The following is a 21,357-nucleotide window of genomic DNA, read 5'->3' as shown; positions in this document are numbered from 1 at the left end:
GGAACGTGTCATTCTGCTGAACTCCCTAGATCCTGCCTTACTGGGCCACAGATGGGACACATGCTTTCTCCATGGAATAGACTCTGGCACGTGCAGCCACATGGAAAAGGCTTTGTATGTGGCCCGGGGGACAGACTGAACTGACCTTCCAAGGACTGGCCAAAGATAGGGCCTGCATTAATGGCTTCCCTACAGAGATCACCATAGTGCTTTGCAGACAGGGTTTATTTGGTCCTTCCCACAGTCGTGAGAGAGAGGGGTGCTATTGGTGTTTCCATTTTACCAGCGAGGAAGCTGACATCAACTGAGCCGAAGTGACTTGCGCAGGCTCACTCTCCTAGGAAGTATCATGATTTCCAGAGTTGAATTCAGGTCTTCTGGACTCTGGGTCCAGTGCTTACTTTGGGATAGGCTCGCCGATTCAAGCTTTCCATTTTTAAATGGCAACGTTTTGTCCGTTATTGCTACATGACCCCAAGCGTGTTCACGTTCAGTGAAGAATTTGGGGACTCATCTGGAAGAACACGGTTGCAGTGCCTCGTCCAGGAACCATGTTAAGGGAAGAGAAACTGCTTCGGGCTGTGGCAAGAGTGAGATTGACAGGCCAAGAGCCGGAGCGCTCCACCGGCCTCCTTGTGGCACGCAGGAAGTGAGGGAAGCCCCTAGCATACTGGGCGGACCTGCCCTCTGTGATGGGGATGTGGATGACAGTGATGGGGTGAGCCGCGGTCTGCCTCGGTGAGAGACTCCCACAGGGTCATTGAAGGGGCAAGGTTCTGTGCTCCTGGAGGCGTTCAGGGAGAGGCGGGCTACCATCCATCCAGATGTGGTAGAGATGGTTGCTGTGCTATGTGGCATCCGTGCCCACAGGTAGTCATGCTCCTGGTGCCCAGGACTGGAAAGGGGGCTGATTCCCCGCTGTCTCATTGATGGGCACATGGTTTGCGGCCCCTGGGTGCCGTGGATCCGTGAGGACGTACTGCTTTGATTGTCTTGTGGTGTTGGCCAAGAGCCACATTCTCGTGGCCCTGGGGATTTGGGCACAGTCTGTAGGGGACCAGGAAGCTCGATGCCGCCTGCCATAGCAGTGCTGCTGACTGGCTCTGACCCGAATACTGTTCCATTGCCTTTTGTAGTTTTCAGATAAATGCCTGCTCAGTGCTTGCTGCAGGTCACTGTGGAGGCCGGGAGAGCCCCCAAGAGGAAGGGGGCTGTATAACCAGGGTGTGCCTGCCAGGCTGGCCTTAGGCTCTGGTGCTGACCGTCCCCTAGCTATCTGGAGCTCTGGGCTTCGGTGCATTTCCTGAGCACCCTGGACGTGCCAGATCTACCGTGCCTACTGCCTTCATGGCAGTCCAGGCCCCTTCCAGAGCAGAAGCAGATGCTCCCGGGCTGGGAGCCAGCAGGGGCCTTCTTCCTGGCTTTGCTCTGAGCACCGCAGTGATTTTGGCAACTCCCTGATTTTTCCTTGCCCTTTTTTCCTCATTTGCAAAATGAGGAGTTAGAACCAGGTAACTTTAAGCCCTCCAGCAGACCTGAAGATACGGTCCTGGGAGCCTTTCAACTATGGACATGACATTGGTCAAGCTTTTGGGATGGCTCCTGGGGGACAGAGCCAGTGTGGGGCTGACCATCCACAGAGGGGAAGCAGCCCAACCCTGGATGTACGGCCTGCCAGGGGACACTACCCCTCCTGGTGGAGGGACTCTGTACCTGCTGGAAGAGGAAGCATCCTGGAGATCCTTCCTCGGTTCCACATCAAACTTATTGCCAGTGTCTCCCTTTTAATTTGAGATCATTTGTTTTCATTTTCTCTGTTGGTTTTAGTAACTCAGTATCACTCCAGAATCACAGATCCTAATGCGTAAGTTGGTGTGTAATGTCACTTTTTATACTTGAAAAGAAAAATCAAATAAAGGCCCTGTGACGGGCTTTTCAAAAGTAGACATTTAGAATCTTACTCACTTAATGGAATCTTTGATTCTCCATCTGTTCTCCTACATGTAGAGAATTGTTTCCACGCTTAGAGAAAATAGAATAGGTGCCTGGTGCCATTCTTAACAGGCAGATATTGAATGGAAATGTGTGTAAATGAGCTGCTGGTCCCTTCTGACTGGGAGAGGGGATGCTCTTACATTGAGGAGTGGTGGTTTTGTGTGGCTGTTGATGATCTGAGGACACTGAACAGAAGGTGAAGGGCCTCGGGGCCACGCCACGGCCACAGGAAGGTTCCTTTAAGCAATGGGCAATGTTTAAACTTAAATATGAGGAGAAAAGGCCTGAGGGAGGGCAGGGGGCGTGAAAGATGGATCAGACATGTTGGGAGTGAAGGTAGAGGGAAGCCAATTTTGCTTCACAGAAAAGGTGTTCCTAGAATTCAAAGATGTGAAAAAAGCAGACTGGAGGACCAACGGCTGAGCTCCCTGTTCTTGGAAGTATTCATGCAAAGGCAGGAGAGATTGTCTTTCAGCGATCTGGATTAACATTGACTATATACAGTCAACTCTGCTGTTACGGATGTCCTGTGGCTGGCCTGCTGCCAAAATAGCCCTTCTAAAGTGCAGGACTGATCACTGCTGTCCAAGATAAAATACAAACTCCTAGGTCTCGTACTTCACAGCCCCTCGTCTATCCTTCCTTCTTTCCTCCTCCTCCCTCTCTCCTTCCCTGCCTCCCTCCAGTCTCAGTTTGATTGAGGCAACTCCTAACCTCCGTGATTAAGTCTAGGCAAGATATGAAGTAGAGAATGGCCTTGTTTACCTAAAAAAAAAAAAAAAATTCAATCTGGAAAACGAAGACCCTCAGCGTTTCTGGCCATTTAGTTCATTGCAAGGCCACGGGGCCCAAATGGTTCCTAGCCCAAGGCTCCTTGTTTGGGTTTTTGGATGGCTCAGGTTGCATGTAAAGAGCGGCCTTTTCTGTTCTGACCAACAATCTTAAGGGGCTTCCCTTCTCAGACGGACTCTTTTAGTCCGTCTTTGGTCTCATTTCTTGCCTTACAGTAGTTACTCCTTGGATGTCACCTCAAAGTGAGATCTGTTAAAGGCCTTGCCTTAAGAAGGCCAAGGGCTCCCACTGCATCTGGCCTTATCTTGGGTCCTTCTGACCTATGACTTGCTGCTAGGTGACCAATCATTGTTATGTTTTTCTCTTCTGGTTGTTTCCCTTTCCCCTCATCTTCCCTGCAGTTTCTGTTTTAAAATTTTAAATGAATACAACGTAAGAAAAGGAAAAAAAAAACATTGCCATGTACACAGCAGAACATAAGATTCAAAATAAAAAAAATAAATTTCTACTTCAAGAAATCCTATATAATAAATAGTACATGTTACGTTCAGATCCGTTCATCTTTACTTCCTTTTGTTTTCTCTTGTTCTCCACTGTGCACTTTTGACTTCATTGTTTTTTCCCCTTCATTTTTGCCCCCCCAGCTTGCTATTAAGCATGGATATATTTTACATACATATATGTATACACATACATATACATAAATATCTATATTCATACACACATATAGGTAGACTATACTGTCTACACCAAAGCACTATTGCAACCTTATACTGCCCACTTATTTTAAATAGTCTAAAACAGCATGGATCAGTATGGTTGACATACAGATTAATTTCCCTGTTTTTCTCTTTTGATTAAATCCATTTTTAAATTTAACTTTATCTGAAATCATCCTTGCCCTGATTTTTTCCATACTGAATCCTTCTCCTGATCTTTATTTGATGCTTGGATGTATTTCTTATTTCCTATCCCTCCGGCCTCTTCTGCTTTCCTTTTTTCTATCTACTACCTTGTCCTCTTATTACTTAATTTGCTTCTTTCCCTCGTAGGATCTTTTTTCTTTTTATCCTTTTATACTCTTTGCCCATTTATTCATTTTGCCCTCCTGTTTCTTTCTGAATTTAGGAGACTTTTATAGCCTTCCAATATATGTTTCTTCTTTATCCCATATACATCATTCTGTATTCCCCCCATCTTATTCCCTTGCCCTCTTATTTCTTTATAAAGAAGGCTTTTACTCTATGTGAGTCGGGTTCCCTCTAAAAATCTCTCCCTTATACTTTCCCCACCCCCCAATCTCCTTCCACTCATTTCTTTCTGAATTTAAAAGACTTTTTTACATACGCATTCACTTACGACGACATATAAATTCCCTCTTTAACCTGTTTAGAATGGGGTTCCGAAAACGACCAGTCCTCTTTCCCCATCTGATTCTTCTGTGTCAGTTCTTCCTCTCTCTCGTTTGCAGAGAAATATTATTTTTTTTACCTTTTCTTCCATGGTTTTGCTTTTTAGAATCACATCCTACCCAGCTCTACTCCAATCTTTCTTTCAAACTACCCAATTATTAATGACAATCTTAGGCAAATGGCTTCCATTTTCATATATAAAACATAAACAATTTGTCCTTATTGAGTCCCTTGTAGTCTTTGATGTTTACCTTATATTTCTTTTAGATTTCATATATCAAATTTTCTATTAACTCCAGGATTTTTTTGCAACAAAATCCTGAAAGTCTGGCAATTCATTGAATGTTCTCCCCCCCCCCCCCCCCATTCAGGATTATGCTTGTTTTGCTGGGCATGATATTTTCAGCTGCAACCCCAGTTTTGTTTTTTTTTTCCTTTTTGTTATAAAGCATCGTAAAACCTGGGGTCTTGTAGTGTAGCTGCTGTTAGGTCTTGGGGGATTCCAATTTGGCTCTATCATATTTGAATTGCTTTTTTCTTGTTGCCTGTAATATTTTCTCCTTGATCTAAGTTTCAGAACTTAGCTATGACATTCCTGGAAGTTTTGCTCCCAGTATCACCTGGGGGTGACGATTGGTAGATTTTTTCCTATTTCTCCTTTTCCCTCTAACATTTCTGGACAATTTATTTGTGTTATTGTATCAAGATTCTTTTTTTGAATGACCTTTCCAGGTGGTCCTATTATTATGTTTTCTCTTTACTCTTTCTTTAGCTGAGGCTCCTTCAGTCTTCCCACACTGCCTGGGAGGTGAGAGTCTTCTCTGCAGCAGAGGTAACCTTTCACCCCAGCCAGCCCCAGGATTTTCCACTTGCTGTGTCAGGGAGCTGGACTGGAGGTGTTTACACTTCACAGGGGCCAAACCTCCGTCTCCCTGTGTCTCAGGAGGACCACTGATCTGCCCCAACTCTTGTTTATTTTTACTGTTTTTCCTGAGGTGCACTTTTGTCTTTGTGGGAGAAATCTGGACAGCTTGGAATTTTCTGACATAGTCCGCCATCTTCTCAGAATCTTCTCGCCAACTCCAGCCCCTCTGGAGGAGAGGGACAAAGGCTGATGACTTTGCACAGTCCTGCCTCCCTTAAATCCAATTCACTTGCAAGACATTGCTTCCCGATGTTACCGGGCCTCTTCAGAGTGGAAGGATCAACAATTTTCTCCTTAGATTCTCCCCTTCTTTCTTTCTTTCTTTTTTTTTTTTTCTGAGGCTGGGGTTAAGTGACTTGCCCAGGGTCACACAGCTAGGAAGTGTTAAGTGTCTGAGACCAGATTTGAACTCGGGTCCTCCTGAATTCAGGGCTGGTGCTCTATCCACTGCGCCACCTAGCTGCCCCAGATTCTCCCCTTCTTTCAGTAGAATGCAAGTTCCCCAGGGAGGGTGGGCAGGGACTGATTGGGTTTGTTTTAGAATTCTCCAGTGCCCTGTGTTTAGTGGGTGCTTAATAATTGTTGGATGGACCGTAGTGATAGAGCATCTGTTATGCTGTGCTGAGAGTGGGCACTCAAGACTCTCAGCAGCTGAATGAATGAACGAGAAAGGAGCCTGCAGTGCAGTGGGCAGGCGATTCTCATGTTCCACAACTTGGGGCCATAACCGAGGGGGCGGTCACAGATTGGAGGGGACCGTTCCTGCTTTTTCGCGTGCTCAAATCAAACTGCATTTGCCAGAGGGATGTCATGCGCCACTGTTGACAAAGCACCTGGCTTTCTTTCCTCTTTTTGTGAAAATGTGATTTTGGTTTCATGGCTTTTATTAAAAGGAGGTTAATTTTTAAGGGGAGGGGTAAGGCTGGCTGTCATTTCTCCCCACCTACAACCTTTTACTTCCCTTAGTGATCATCCTTCTCCCTGCCACATTTTCCTGCGTTTCTCCAGGTGGGCATTTTTCTCCTGTTTTAGCTACTTTTGCTGTAAGTGGAAATCGACTGGTTGTGGCTCCCTTGGGATCCCCGCTACCTGAGGGGTCATCAGTAACGTGTGATAGATGGCTCTTGGGTGGCACTGACTGTAAAGTTAGCAATACGGATCGATCCACAAGGCCTGGGGTCACGAGGAAAATTTTTTCTTTAAAATACACTGTGAGGTTTCAAGATAGAAGTTTAATTTTTACAAGAAAACTGGGGGGATTTTTTTCTATTGCTTTTCCGTAGTATGCCATTTTTAATGCATCTGGGTACAGATCTCTGGGTTTTGATTTTCAAAGCAAAGCTGAGAGAATTTCAGGTGATTCAAATGTTCCTTGAATATAAATTGCTTCTAGACAGGAGGAGTTGCCTGCAGTGTCCCCCCAGCTGGGGAGGGGCTGGACTCTTGGAGGTCAAGAGTGACATCGGGATTCTCTGTGGCCTTGACCCAGCCAGGGAACCTCCAGAACCCGAGGTTTACGATCGTGGGAAGCCTCTCTCTTCAGACTTTTTGGGGCTCGTCATCATCCCCTTGCCAGCGTTCACATCCCACTAACGAAATCTACTCTCGGCTTGTCCACAGGCCATTACTTCCTGAATTATGGCTTGCATATTTGCTTACTCCAACATCACTGTTGCTCAGATTCATTACTTAGCAAGGCGGCTTCTCCGAGGACGACGAAACTGGGGCCTGTCGTCATTTGTTTTCTGCATTTCTTTTCCACTGGGAGACATTATTCAGTTCCAAGAACTGGTTGATGATGTGGATGACTGGAACTCTGGGAGAGAGGGAGGAAGGGAACGTTGACAAGACCAGGGCAGAGCAGCGATTTTGAGGGGTGGAGGAGATCTCAAGAGTCCCCTCTGTGAAATGGGCATGCCCCATACAGCACCTCTGCCGGTTGGCCAGCCTAAGCCTGAAGGGCGCCCTTGATGGGGACCCATTCCCCTCTTGGGCAGCTCTGATTCCCACGCTATTCTTATGCCATTCCCAATAGAAGAAACCCTAATTTCTTACTGCTCGTGCCATCTTTAGGCAAGTATAACATGCTTAATTTTGACTTGTGAGGCTGCCTTTCAAATAATTGAATCCTTGTGTACTCGAGTTTCTCCCCCTCTAGGCTAAACATCTCCGCTTTGATCAAAGTGATTCTTGTAGGGCCCCGATGCCCTTTGGAGTCCCGGTTTCCTCTTGCCTTTGTTAGGAATCCTTCTAAAATGTGGCCCCCAGATAGGAACAAACGGCCCAGCTGTCATTACAAAGATCTGAGAATGGCCGGCCCCGACCTCCCTCATTCGCGATGTTGTCTCCATTTCTGTGAGAGTGGATTCGCTTTCTGGGCTGCCATGTCACTACTCTGACTCACCAGCCCCCCTTGCATTAGGTTCCTCGGTTTTTCATGCCATCTGCTGTCATTCAGGATTCCCCAGTACATTCTTGTAGTTACTCTTGCTCTGTTGACATAAGACAGACACATCCAGCATCCCAGTGGTCTTTTTTTCAGAGAAGACGCGGTAATGGCCAGTTTGGTGCTTCCCTGACCCAGCTCATCGAAGCCCCTGGGGAGGGTCTGATTGCCCTCCATGCCGCGGAGGGCCTTTCCAGCTGAGCTCCTGAGGGCCATAGCTCTGCGGTGCCGTCCCCAGCTCGTTGCTCCTGGACACGAGCTTCTGGCCACCTGGCCTTGTCTCACGCCGTCGCCACGAAACGGAGACTGGCCACGGATCATGTCGTCCCAGAGTTTAGTTGGTGGCTCAGGCAGTTTCCTCCAGCCTGAGGAGGGAGCAAATGGGAAAGCCTTTGTCCGCGCAGGGGACACTCTGATGTGTTCAGGTTTTAAATGGGGCCTGCAGAAGCATAGAGCTCACTGGGCCCGCTCCCCGCTAGAGCTTACACTCCTTGGGGGTGGGGACTGTTCCTAGAAGCGACCATGGGGCGTAGCCCATAGTGCGGGTGGAACCGGCGCTGGGTCACTCTCTCACTCCACAGATAATGCTGTTGTCAAGCCCCAGAATGGAGTCACATGTTCCAGATGAGCTCTACAGCCATTCAGAAGTCGGGCGCCTGTTCCGCAAGGGAATGAGGACTGCTCTGGTGGGCGGTGGGTAGCCCTGGCTGGATTCCAGAGGCAGAGGGACCCCATTCTGCCCCCACGCACCATTGAGGGGCTTTGGAGAGGATGTGGGCCAGGGGCTGTGGTCTCTGCCATCAGCAGGCAGCACCGAAGTGTGGTATCCCATGCCCATGCTTGGGGGTTCGCCCCTGCTGAGCACGTCCTGTGTTGTGAGGGAGGAGCGATAGCATCCTTCTGCAGCCACTTTTTTTAGGGGCTCTGACCTCCTCAGCAGCTTCATTTCCCTTGGCTTCCATCTGACTCCCTCCCCCACTTTCTGGCTCCCAAGGAAGATGGGAGCACGGCCAGCCGGGGCAGTTGGGCCAAGCTTCCTGGAGGAGGTGGCCTGGACAGAGGCTCCTAACAGAGGCCCAGCCACGGCAGGTGCTGGCCGCCCACGTTGGCTGATCGTGGCCATTGTCTGGGAGCCTTTGGAAGTGTGGGGGCTTGGGAAGATTATTTGGCGGCGTGTATGAGGGCTTGGAGGGGAGGAGAGGAGGCCGGAGGGAACTTTTCAAGCGTGGGCTCATGGCACCCACCTGCACAGACCCTCCTGTCCCTTGGAGCCCGCCCCAGCAAGATCAGGAGAACTCCCTTCTTGGGGCTGTTTGTGTGCGAGCCTTCGGCCTCCCCTGCGGGGGAGGGAGCGTCTCTCTCACTCCCCACCCTGTGCTCCGTTTCTCTGGGAATCTGTCCTGGGTCCCTGGAGGGCGGGGGACGTTGTGCCCTCCTCCCCAGGGGTCTGTTGAAGCAAGCCTTCAGCCTCTGCAGAAGCTCTTGCATATTCTCCCCCCACCGCCCTTCACACACCCGCCAAGGTGCCCGGGCCTGGGGATCCAGAGCAGGGGATCCTGCTCCGAGCAGAGGGCGCAGGGTGCCTCCCCACCGGCTTCCTGCAGTTTGAGGAATGTCTCCCGGGGTGGGTCAGTGAGCGTGTCTGTGAGCTCCTCCGAGCTCAGGGCACGGAGGCAACGAGTAACTCCGGCCGGAGACTCGAGACCGGGCCGAGTCCTGGCTTCCTACACGCCACTTAACAGCGGCCTCGAGCTTCACGTCTGCTCAGTGGGAAGCAGGGGACCCTTCTTGGTTATAGCCTGATGATTTCTGGTTCTTTTTTCAGGATAACTACACCTTTGCCCAGCCTGGCATCCAGATGAAAGTGCGCCTGTTGGAGGAGCTCGTGAGCCGGATCGACGGTGAGTACACCCGCCCGCCCTTCTCTGGTGCGGCTTCCCTTGCTGCGCCCATCTCGGCCCCCTCACGCTCCTGGCGGTGTGATGTTGGGCGCCTTCCCTGGCATTGAATGTCCAACTGCCCCAGCGGGGCCGTACCAGGGCCAGTTATCGGAATGCGGGCTGTCGCCACGCCCTAGGGCGAGGGAGCTCAGCTGGGGGCAGGGCAGACTTTGGCACGGGGCTCGGGAGAGTCGTCATTCACAAGGCCCGGCGGGGGCGCGGGCTGTCCTTCGACCCTCTTGGGTGCCCCGGTGCATCATTCCGCTATCGGGATGTCAGAATAATTTCTCTGTGGAATCCAATTAATTACCAAGCCTGGAAATAACGGCTCTCACACCGTAGATAAATTACAGCGTGCGGCAGGGTGATTTCGGATGACGCTTTGCAGGTTTAAGGCGGGGGTTCCGAAATGCTCCGCACTTTATTCCTCAAAATCACTCCCCCCGTGAAGTGCTGACTGTCATAGTGCAAAAGCAGAGTTTAACTAAACGAAACGGGAGAGAGAATGCTTGCCCACTCTACGCACGTTCTTTGTACTTTGTGCAGTTAATGAACAGAGTGTTAGCGAGGAGTCACAGAGCGGAGCTCAGCCTCTCTTGGCCGCGCCAGCCGGACAGCGGCAAGACTTGGGGGGGACAGCAAAAATGCGGTTTGTGCTCTCGATGAACGATCTCATCCACTGAAACCCGGGGCAGCCATTGGGCTCCCCCTGGTGGGGAGATGCCGGCCCTGGGCCTTTTCTGGGCGGGGGAGGAAGGGAAGGTTTGTGTCCCCGCACGTGCGCACGCGGGGACATTTTACCAGACCCATGGATGTGTGCGTGCAGGCCTGCGCACCGTTAGTAGCAGGAGGGAAGCAGGGACGCCTGACCACAGCCGGCTCTCCCAAAGTGCTTTGTCCCTCTCTCCCAACACTTAGGTGAGGGGCCGACCAGGGTCCAGGAGATGGGAAACGGGCTCCCGGGCAGTCAGGGACTTGCCGAGGCCCCTGGCGGGAAGCCAGCCGGCCAGTCACGGGCATTTCCCGGGAGCTGGTCCTGGGCCAAGTGGGGGCGTTAGGTGAACATGGTGTCCCAGCGAGGACCCGAAGCCAGGTTCTCGGAGTCCCAGGCTAGCCCCATTCCCCAGCTGGGAAGGCCCTCGGGCCCTCTGAGACCTGTTGTCCCTCAAGGCCTCGCCCTCGAGTCTCCTTCCTGCAGAGTGTGGGCCGGCTTCTTCCAGCCGACCTCTGAGCCGGGGAACGGCCCGCTGGCCAGAATCCCCTTTGTGTGTCTCCCCCCTTTCACTTACCTCAAATAGGGCCCTCCCTCCCCTCCCATCTCCTTCCCTCTGCCCTGGAAGTGGATCGGGAATCGTTTCCGAGCAGCCGCCTCCTTGTCCTTCCGGCCAGGGCCCAGCATTGCTCCGGACACTCGGCCCTGGCAGGTCACTTCTCCTCGCACGCTCGCCGGGCTGCTTCCAGCCCCGAGGTCCCGAACACTGCGGCGGGTCCGGGACAAGCCCAGGCCGGGGATGCCCAGGGCCTCTGTGGGGCTCAGAGTCTCCCTTCTCCCCTCTCACTTGTGGCTGACTCGTCCATTTCTCCCGCAGCCCCTCTGCAGCCCAGTGTCCTCCCCGCCATGGTCCAGCCGAAGGGCCCCTGGCCAGGGCTTCTGGCACTTAGCAGCTGTGTGACTGGGCGTCACCTGGGCTGTGCCAGCTCCACGTCCTCATCTGTAGAATGGGCCTCTCCCCCCGGGGCCCTCCCTGCCCCTGCTGCCGTGAGAGCAACACGGGTGATGTTTGCAGGTCGCCTCGCCTCATCTCCTGTTTCTTGGCCCCAGGCCTCCCGTCTGCCCTCGGGTGCAGCTTGGGGCCACTCCCCGAATGCTGGGTCGGAGGGAGACGCCCCTGCGCCCGGAAGCCCCAGAGCGCTTTGGGAAGTTTCACTCCCCGGGCGTCCCTGTGCTGCAAGACTCTGGGCCAGCTCGGGAGACAGCCCGAGCAGGTACAGTCACTGCCATCTGTCAGGAGGGACATTGGAAGGGAGGTGCAGGGTGTCGGGGGCACAGGCCAGCCCTCCTTCAGACGGTCACCCACTGCCACCTTGGGAAGAGAGCGCTTCAGCCCAGTCACCCCTCCCGCTCCGACGTTCTGATTCTCCGGTTTCCGTGACCGCGGCTGCTCTAGAACACCGTGTTTATGTGACCCAGGACCCCCGACGGCCTGGGCTCCCGCAGACCCCAAGGGAGTCATCGTGGCTCTCTGCCTCATTGCCGCTGTCTCTCCTGAAACGTTAAGCACATGATTTGTGTCCGGGACTCCTTGTCAGTGGATACCAGACGGCCCGGCTCCTGTCCAAGCACCAGAGGTACCGCCTGTACACCAGGCACACGGGGCCTCTCTTTCGCCCCCCCTGGAAATGCAGAAGACCCAAGGATTCCGAAGGGGGTAGGACACGGAAATTGCAAATAACTCATCGGTTAATCTGCTGGGAGGCCGGCTTGGATTTGCTTTAACTTGCTAATGAGCCCCTTTTAACCTAAGCTTGCCGCAAGAGGGAACTTCCCTTGGTACAGTCATTCAGGCCCCTTCTCGGCAGCTTGACCCCCTGTACAGTCCTGCACCGGGAGTCCGCCAGCCAGCCTCGTCCCAGGAGCGTGCTACAGCTGTGCCCGGCCTTCGCTGTGTGGGAGCCGTGACCCCGCACTGCCTTTTCAAAAACGTCATCTATTTTTAGCATTCATTTTATTATTGAAAATTTGCATTACAAATTCTCCCCTTTACCCTGTCTCTCTGTCTCTTGTCTATCTCTCTCTCTCTGTGTCTCTCATCTGTCTCTCTTCCTTCTCTCTCTGTTGCTCTCTTCTTTCCTCCCTACTCATTGAGAAGGCAAATTATATAGGTGAAGTCATGCAAGACACATGTTGCGTAAAATGGCAAGAAAATCGATGAAATGATCAAAGGCTCTTCAGCGGGCCCTCAGAGTTGGCTTTTAGAATTGTCATGTAATCACTGAACACTTGGGGGATCCCATGATGCAACCCCTCAGCCTCCAGCATTACCCAGAACACCCCTTTCTGTGGCGAGGCAGCAGCTTCTGGATCCTGCACCAAGGCTCCCCCTGTTTCTTCCGCACAGGATTTGGGAACCTTGTTCCCCTCACAAGCCGCCCTCTGGACCTGGCACAGCAGGGTCAGGTTTGCATTTCCTCCTGAGGACGCTTGGTTCTCGTGATGGTGTGCTTCACATCTGCACAATTTATTGGTGCTTAGCTGAGATTAGAAGTCTCTGTTTTTGATTGGACCCTTCCCCATTTTGAAGTCGTGTGTGGGCAGGACTTACTACAGAAGCCCTTTCCATCCCGTCCCCTCCCCCTCTGTTATCCCCACCATACCTGTCGTTTTCTTCTTCCCCCATCACTTCCTCCGTCCCCACCCTGAAAAAGCTTGTCCCTTTCATCCCAGCTCCGGGCGTCCCCTCTGTTTCTGCCCTTGGTGGCTGGCCTGCCCCAATTGGGGCCTCCACTCTGTCTCCTCTCCGTCTGTCCATCTGACCAGATCGTTCCCCAAAATTGTGGGCACCTTAAGCCGAAAAGAGGTCGGAGACAGTGCCCTGGTTCTAGTGTTTGTTCACAAAATGGAGGCCACACAATGGAGGCTGAAGCAGGCTTTTCCTGCCAAGGGCAGAGACTCCCCTCAAATGTACTTAAGAGGCCAGGGGCTTGTGCAGAAACAAACCCAGCTTCCCCAGAGAATGGTAGCTTGTCGGACGTGTGGCCGGGCCCAGCCAGTCCCGCTCCCAACGGCTCCCACTCTCGTTCCCTTCCTTGCCTTTTTAAAATTCAGGTGAAATGTGATTTTAATGCGATTTCTCTGAAAGCTATCTGGGCCACATTATAAGGTCCAAATTGACTTTATGCTTTCAAGATGAGATTCAGTTACAGCTGGTAAAGTAGATTCCAGTTTATGACCGCCCGAGTGAAAATATTTTTATTACCACTCCAAGGGAAGCTCCAAGGTTCAGGACCAAAGAAATAGGCCCGAGACGTAGACCCGGTCAGGATGGGGCACCGCAACCTCGGCGGGTCCGCGTTTGCCCCAGCACACGTCTCACCAGGTGGCAGAACGGCCGAGCCAGGCTTTGGGAAGGGCCAGAGGTCCTGGCGATTAGTGTTCCTCAGGTTTCCCGGCCCTTCGCTCTCCCTCCCTGGAGGACTTAGCTGAGCCGGAGGAGGAGCCTTGGGACCTGCAGAACTGTGGGCCTCTGGTTCTCTCAGGGAGAGTGTGCCCTCTTCAGATGGCTCTGAGCCTTTGCATCGTGGGCAGAAGCAGTGGAGCTTGGGCGTGGACGCTAGGGGCTGTCCCCAGGGGGGGCGTTGTGCTTCAGCAGGTGATGAGGCGTCCAAGCAGGGCCCGGAGCTGGGGAGAGAGCTTGTGCTTCAGGGAGATGCTGGACTAAAGGCTCTGGCCCCAGGGCTGCCACGGCTGTCTCAGAAAGGCTAAAAGCAGTGTCATTTGACGGGTTCAGGAGCTAGCGATCTGGGACGGGGGGGGGGGCGGAGAGGAGGGCTTCTTCTGCACTCCACTGGAGGTTGGTCAGAGCCATCCGTCCTTGTGACTGTCCCATACACCCTTGTGGGCTCCCCTTCAAGCAAGGTTCCTCCTCCTCCTCTGAAGTGCTCCTGTTCTGGTTTCTTTTTTTTTTTTTTTTTTTTTTTTTTAATTTTTTATTTTATTTTATAATTATAACATTTTTTTTGACAGTACATATGCATGGGTAATTTTTTACAACATTATCCCTTGCACTTACTTCTATTCAGATTTTTTCCCTTCCTCCCCCAACCCCCTCCCCCAGATGGCAAGCAGTCTTATATATGTTAAATATATTACAGTATATTCTAGATACAATATATGTGTGTAGAACCGAATTTTTTTGTTGCACAGGAAGAATTGGATTCAGAAGGTAAAAATAACAGTTTACATTCATTTCCCAGTGTTCCTTTTCTGGATGCAGCTGGTTCTGTCCATCATTAATCAATTGGAATTGGATTAGCTCTTCTCTATGTTGAAGAAATCCACTTCCATCAGCATACATCCTCATACAGTGTCATTGTTGAAGTGTATAATGATCTTCTGGTTCTGCTCGTTTCACTCAGCACTGTTCTGGTTTCTTAGGGCTTAGAAATATCGCATTTATGTTCCCCCGGCTGGTAAGTTCCCTGTTCTCAGCCAGTAAGGAAAGAGCTAATGCATTTGGGTCCTTTCCTGCCTTTCTTTGCTCTGTTTGGGGCATGGGCCTCCTAGCGGTTCTGTGGGGTCAAAGGGCAACCACAGTTTACTCACTTTTTGGGGAGAATTACAAGTTGCTTTCCAACATGGCTCAAGCCCCACTAAGTGTGCATTCCTCTTCCCGTTATCCTCCCTGCTTCTCTGACATTTGGCATTTTCATTTTTGTTACCCATGTCGGTGCGTGAGAACCCCAGAACCGCCTTTGTTTGCATTTTTCTAATTATTTGTGATCCAGAATTTTTCCACGTAATTGTTGAGAGCTTGGGATTTTTCCTTTGAAAACAGCCCATTTATGGATATAAATCACTTACCTATTGGGGAATCACTCTCATTCTTATAAATATGAATTGGTTCTTTATGTATCTTGAATATCAGACTTTTATCAGAAAATTGCTGCAAAGATTTTTCTCTCTTGTTTCCTTTTCAATTTTAGCTGCATTTGTTTTGTTTATGTAAAACCTTTGATATTTTACATAATCAGAATTATCCATTTTGTCATGTGTATTGATCATGTGTTCTATGTTTAATCCGAAGCTGTTTTTTCTTGTTCCTCTAATTTGTTGATGCCCTTTTATGTCTAAGTCTTGTATCTGTGTGAGTCTTGTCTTGGTATATGTAGGAGATGTTCATCTTCCAGGAAAATATATTTTTATTTGTTATTTATTAATATTATTTGAACCTTGCTTCTATGACTAGCAAATTGCCTGATTCAGAGCTAATAAGTGGTCAGGCTGAGCTCAGATACGCCAGGGCAGTCCATGGCTGCTGGAAATGCTGCTTCTCCCCTGTCTCCCCAGGTCTTGTTTTTGGTTCATTTTAGATTTGATTACCTACACCTGCCAGTCCACGTCTCAGACTGCCCTGCTGCCTTTGGGTGAACTCTGTAAAAAACACCTCCTTTCCGTGGCTCTCTCCTTTCTAGGTGACCTGATCAGATGCCAGCTTGGGGCTTTGCTCCTTTGCCATGTTTTCCCAGACTCCTTTCTGTAGAGTTCCGTTGAGTAGTGAGTCCATACCCTCGTTTTTGGAGTCACTGGGCTTATTGAATAGGACTTTCTTTTGTTTCTGTATGTCGTGTCCCTGATCTGTTCCATCGATTGCCCTTTCTACGTATTGACCGATACTGAATCATTTTCGTGATTGCTGCCGTGTCCTAGGATACCCTTGACTATTCGTTGGCTGTCTTGCAGTGAAGTTCAGACCTTGTCGGGCCCCACCAAACGAGAGATTTGGGTTGTGAGATTGGGTTGTGAGTGGCTTTGTCCACGTGGGTTTCCTCGGGGTCACGCAGCTCGGGAAGGCCACCTGCTAGGAGGGTGAGGGGGGGTGATGGAGCAGGGGCTGTGAGGAAGAAGAGGACGACCCCTCCCTCCTGACCGGGGCAAGACCTGGCCCCTGCGTCTGGATATTTACTCTCGTAATATTAGAATTCAGAAGTTGGGTTGTTAGAACAATGTTCCTACAATTCTAACAGATCGGAACATTATTGTATAAAACATTAGAATTTAATGTTATTAGAGTGCTAAAAAAATAAACAGCCCGTTTTTAATAAAGTCATTTTAATCAGCCATCTTCATATCCCGCAGTTACATCATTAGTAAAATATTAGTAAAAATTAGTAAAATAAAAGGAGGATGAGAGGTTGGCCGACAGAAGTGGGTTTGCCCTGAGTGGGCAGTCAGGCAGTTCCCTCCCCCCACTTTCCTTTCTCACATCAAGGTAGACATGACTTGATGTTCTCCCAAAGCCTCCTCAGTCTGCCTTTCCCTGATGAGTGAAAATGTTTATTTTGAGGAAATAGAAAGAGGAGGCTTGTGAACAGCCCGAGACTTGAAAGAAGGGCATCAGATTTGTAATTGGAGTGACTTCATCTCTCAGTCCTCACCTTTGAAATGGGGCAGTGGTATTCCAGGCCTTGCTGCCATCCCACAACATGGGCAAAATGTTTGCAGGGAAAAGATGGACTCTGCTTTTTAATGAAAAGCTTTGTATGGCCTTAGAGCAATCTGTCCTGCTCCCTTCTTCCTCTCTCCCCTCTTCTCCCTCCCTGTCTTTTCCTCTTCCTCTTCTTCTATTCCCTTCTTTTTTCCCCTTTCTTTCTCCCTTTTCCTTCTCCTCTTCTTCCTTCCCCTTTCTCCTGCTTCTTTTTCCTTCTCCTTCTCTTTCTCCTCCTTATCCTCTTCCCTTTCCTCCTCCTGTTCCTTTTTCCTCCTTCTTCTTTTCCCCTTCCCTTCCTCATCTTGCTCCCTTTTTCCTCTTCCCTTTCCTCCTTCTTATCCTCCTCTTCTTCTTCCTCCTGTTCCTTCTCCTCCCCTTTTTCCTCTTGCTCCTTTTTCCTCCTCTTCTTCATTATCCCCTTTCTCTTCCTACTCCTTTTTCCTCTACTTCTTCCTCTTCCCTTTCCTCCTCTTCCTCCTTTTTCCTCCTTTTCTTCTTCCCCCTCCCTTCCTCTTCTTCCTGCTCCTTTTTTCTTTTTCCTATCTTCCTCCCCTTTTTCCTTCTCCTTTTTCCTCCTTCTCTTCTTCCTCTTTATCCTCCTCCCCTTCCTCCTCTTGTTCTCCCTCTTCTCTTCCTTCTCCTCCTCTTATTCTTACCCTCCCCCTTCTTTTCTCCCCCACTCCTCTTCCTTCTCTTCCCTCCTCTTCCTCCTCCTCCAAAACTCTGGGCACAGCTCCTTCCCATTTACACTGCCTATTCTAGATCTGTGCACTGGTGGATATCCTTCTTCAGGAGAATGCTGGTGTGCTGTGAGAGGGAGCAGACAGAAGAGAGCTCCAGAGAGACTGGGGAGACCACGTGGCATCAGGATAAGAAGAGCTGGGCTTCGGGGGAGAGTTGAGAATGAGGGAAGGCAGCTAAAAGGAGGGGAGAAAGCATGTTGGCTGGATGAGGCCTTGGAGGGCGTGCAGGAAAGTCCCCTTTGCTGGCATTCAGGAGCACATGGGGCTGTCTGTGCTTGCCGCTCATTGGATGGAACTCCGGAATTGATGATCTCACAGATGCTATTGAATACTTGAATGAAATTGGGAAAATAACATTGACAGCTCACAGCGTTCTTGTAAAGGTTCAATGAAATGTTAAGGACTTTGGAAACGTTTGAATGCCATGTAAACACCTGTAATTTATTATTTGATTATTATTTAATTCTACTATCATTTTATTATTTTTTATTATTATCATGATTCCCTATTGCCAGATGAGGAAATACATACTCCTACAATGTTGGTGGAACTGTAAATTGATCTATCTTTCAGTTGTAACCTGTAAATTAGAAATTTTGCAAAAAATCCCCCAAGAGATCAAGGTCCGGAAAAAAGAAAAGGTTCCCAAGTAGTCACAAGAATATCTTTTGGTGGTACCAAAGAGCTTGAGGTAACTGCAGGGCATCCAGTTTATTCTGGGGAGAGAGAGCTGGGCCAGGCACATAGATACATTATTCATCTGTATAGAGCTGATGATTCAGGGAGAGTGTGGATTCACCCTTTGGCAAGTGTGGAAGCAAAGGGGAAGATGACAGAGCCTTGAAGGACACTCACAGTGAGTGTGAGCACCCTGAAGATGCTACCAAAGGAGTGATCTGACAGGCTGCAAACCGGGAGAGAGCCCAGCATCCCTAAAACCTAGAGAAGAGGAATGGGAGCTTTGTAATTTGGAGCCTGCAAAAGTGGAGAGTTATGGGCCCTGAGAAAAGGCCACTCTTAGTTTGTGGGACACTAGTTTCAGCCACATCATGGGGGAAACCTCCAGCAGAGGACTTCTAGAGGAGCCTCTGGTCCTGGCTGTCCCATCGGTGGAGATGTTCTGTGCTTTTGGGGAGCCATAAAGAAGAGGGCTCTCGGTAAACCGATCTCTTTCGAGCCAGTGTGCAGAGTAGATAAGAAATGATCAAAAATCTCTCTAATGATGCTGGTCATTGCCCTCCACACATTTATATTGGTGACATTTCCATAAAAGTTCCTCTTCCCAAGACTTTGCCGAGGTCCATAATATTTGGATTAGCAATATCCGTGATTGAGATTTTGGATTCTCCATCTATGAATATGCAGGGCGTTAACCTCCAGCTAATTCTAATGAGGACCCTGTGCATAATGGAATACAAACATTTGAAACCTTCAGGGCTAATGATTTAGACAGTTTTTTCTTAATTATAATGCTCCTGCTATCCTTGATACCGAGATTGATGATCAGGGTTTATTGCCAAATTGTGGCTAGTTAATTGAATTGTCAGTAATAACTTGTAGATAAAGCTATTCTCCTTGACCTTAAGAAGAGGAATGCAGCCGTTTTGGTGGAGTTCTCAAGTTGGCCCGAAACTTTTCTCCTAGACCAGGATTCTATGCTTGCAGCAGGCTGCTGCTGTGCTTCTGTTGGACCTGGGCTGCTGTGGGGAGTAGCTGTGCAGTAGAGACCTTGGTGGGATCCCCTCAAATTCCCAGATTATTAGTGTGACAAATGAAAAGTCTGAGGGATATAATTTCTGAGTAATTTTATACTCAACTAATTATGGCTAGCAAATAATTAATAGATTGAGGTCAGGGGCTTTTTCTCATAAACCAAAAGCGCCTCCCAGATAACATGGATGCTTAAGGGGTGTTCCTGAGGTTGGAAATCTACTCTGATTGGCTGACAGCCAACGAGAAGGTGGCAATATTAGTGAGGGGGCAAAAAAAAAGGGTCTTCTTCTGCACCTGCTGAGAATGTCCCCCCATCTTGAGACTTTCCTTCTTCCAATAATCTGGACCAGAAAATCTACCTCTATTCAGACCACTCTGCCTGGATTTCTCTCTCATAAGCTGGATCACTCTAAAGATTTTTTAAAATTTTATTTTTAATATACATTGCTTTACAAATCATGTTGGGAGAGAAAAATCAGAGCAAAAGGAAAAAATATGGGAAAGATAAAAAAAACAGAAAACATAGCATGAGTTGATTTACAGTCAGTCTCCGGAGTTCTTTTTCTGGATGCAGATGGCATTTTCTGTCTAAAATCCATTGGGATAGCTTTGGATCATTGAACCACTGGGAAGAACCAAGTCTCTCATAGTTGATCAAACCATCTTTTTTTTTTTTTTTTTTTTTTTTTTTAATATTTTTTTGACAGTACATATGCATAGGTAATTTTTTTTTTTTTAAACAACATTATCCCTTGTACTCCCTTCGTTCCGAATTTTTCCCCTCCTTCCCTCCACCCCCTCCCCTAGATGGCAAGCATTCCCATACATATTAAATATTTTATAGTATATCCTAGGTACAATATATATATGTGCAGAATCGAATTTTGTTATTGTTGTTGTTGTTGTTGTTGTTGTTGTTGCTGCAAAGGAAGAATTGTATTCGGAAGGTAAAAATAATCTGGGGAGAAAAACAAAAAATGCTCACAGTTTACACTCATTTCCCAGTGCTCCTTTTCTGGGTGTAGCTGATTCTGTCCATCATTGTTGATCAAACCATCTTACATTGTTGCTGTTAATGTGCACAATGTATTCCTGGTTCTGCTTGTTTTCGCTCAGCATCAGTTCATGTAAATCTTCCCAGGCCTTTTTAAAATCGGCTGGTTCATCATTTTTTTTAATAGAACAACAATATTCCATTGCTTTCTTGTACCACAACTTGTTGAGCCAGTTCCCAATGGATGGGCATCTTCTCCAGTTCTTTACAACCACCAAAAGGGCTGCTACAAACCTTTTTGCACAGGTGGGTCCTTTTCCCTCCTTGAAGATTTCCTTGGGATACAGACCCAGGAATGGGCCTTTGGGCATAGGTCCCTGTAAATCCTAATGGAAGGTTCTGAGGATGGGCTTATTTCCTAAGGACAAATTCTCTCCTAAATTGGAGTATGTTTCTAAGGGCCTTCTAGTTGGGTGGAGTAGGTATTTAATACTAATTGTGATGGTGATTGATTTTTTCCCAAAAACCCATATTTTAGGCCGTTCTTCAGAACTGGGTTGTGAGGAGACATAGAAATCATTCCCAGAAATTTGTATATTTATACAGACCTAGAAATTTCCCTGAAAGTCCACGTGGTGGTCTTTCTGTCAGGTGCGTATGGATGAGAACACCCCTCCAGCCGTTCGTCTGTGATTTTTGTAGCACGTTTTTTCTTGGGATCACTAAGCCTCCTTTAGTATCTGCTAAATAAGGTTGTCTCTTAAGCAGAGTTTGATTGAACAGGTATTTTATGGTAGTCACTGAAAAGAAGCCAGAGTGGAGGGCAGATGGGCCTGTGAGGGATTTGGGGAGGAAAGTGGACAGTCACTTTAGCAGGCAATTAGCAGGAGGGCACGGTCTGTGCTGCTCCAAAAGTCCACATGATTCAGTAGTTTTAAGAGGTTACCTTTATTAACTGTCTCTCCCTGCTCCCCTCACCATTTCCTCCTCCTCCTCCTTTCTCCCTCTCTCCTCTCCATCTCTATCTTTTTTTTTCTATCGATCTTCTCCCCATCCATCAAATCCCACCTTAGATGACATCTAGACCACGAATTACTCCCTGATTCCCAGAACCTGAATTGATCACTCGCTTCAGTGAAGCTGGTTTGTCCCTCTCCTATAGCCTTATCACATTAAGATCTGCTACATC

General features: G+C 48.9%; 1 protein-coding gene across 2 annotated transcripts in view; it reads left to right on the top strand.

The window, feature by feature from the left end:
* TBC1D22A (TBC1 domain family member 22A) overlaps positions 1–21,357 on the top strand; it is a 280,355-nt gene that overhangs the window by 154,979 nt on the left and 104,019 nt on the right. For both annotated transcript variants that reach the window (XM_074272072.1, XM_074272071.1), the window contains one exon: positions 9,396–9,471. In XM_074272072.1, coding sequence (XP_074128173.1) covers positions 9,396–9,471 — 76 coding nt within the window. The remainder of the gene's footprint in view (positions 1–9,395; positions 9,472–21,357) is intronic.

The sequence above is a fragment of the Sminthopsis crassicaudata genome, chromosome 5 (assembly GCF_048593235.1).
Source record: "Sminthopsis crassicaudata isolate SCR6 chromosome 5, ASM4859323v1, whole genome shotgun sequence".
Lineage (NCBI taxonomy): Eukaryota > Metazoa > Chordata > Mammalia > Dasyuromorphia > Dasyuridae > Sminthopsis > Sminthopsis crassicaudata.
The sequence above is the reverse complement of the archived record's forward strand: the minus strand, read 5'-3'. Positions and strand labels throughout refer to the sequence as shown.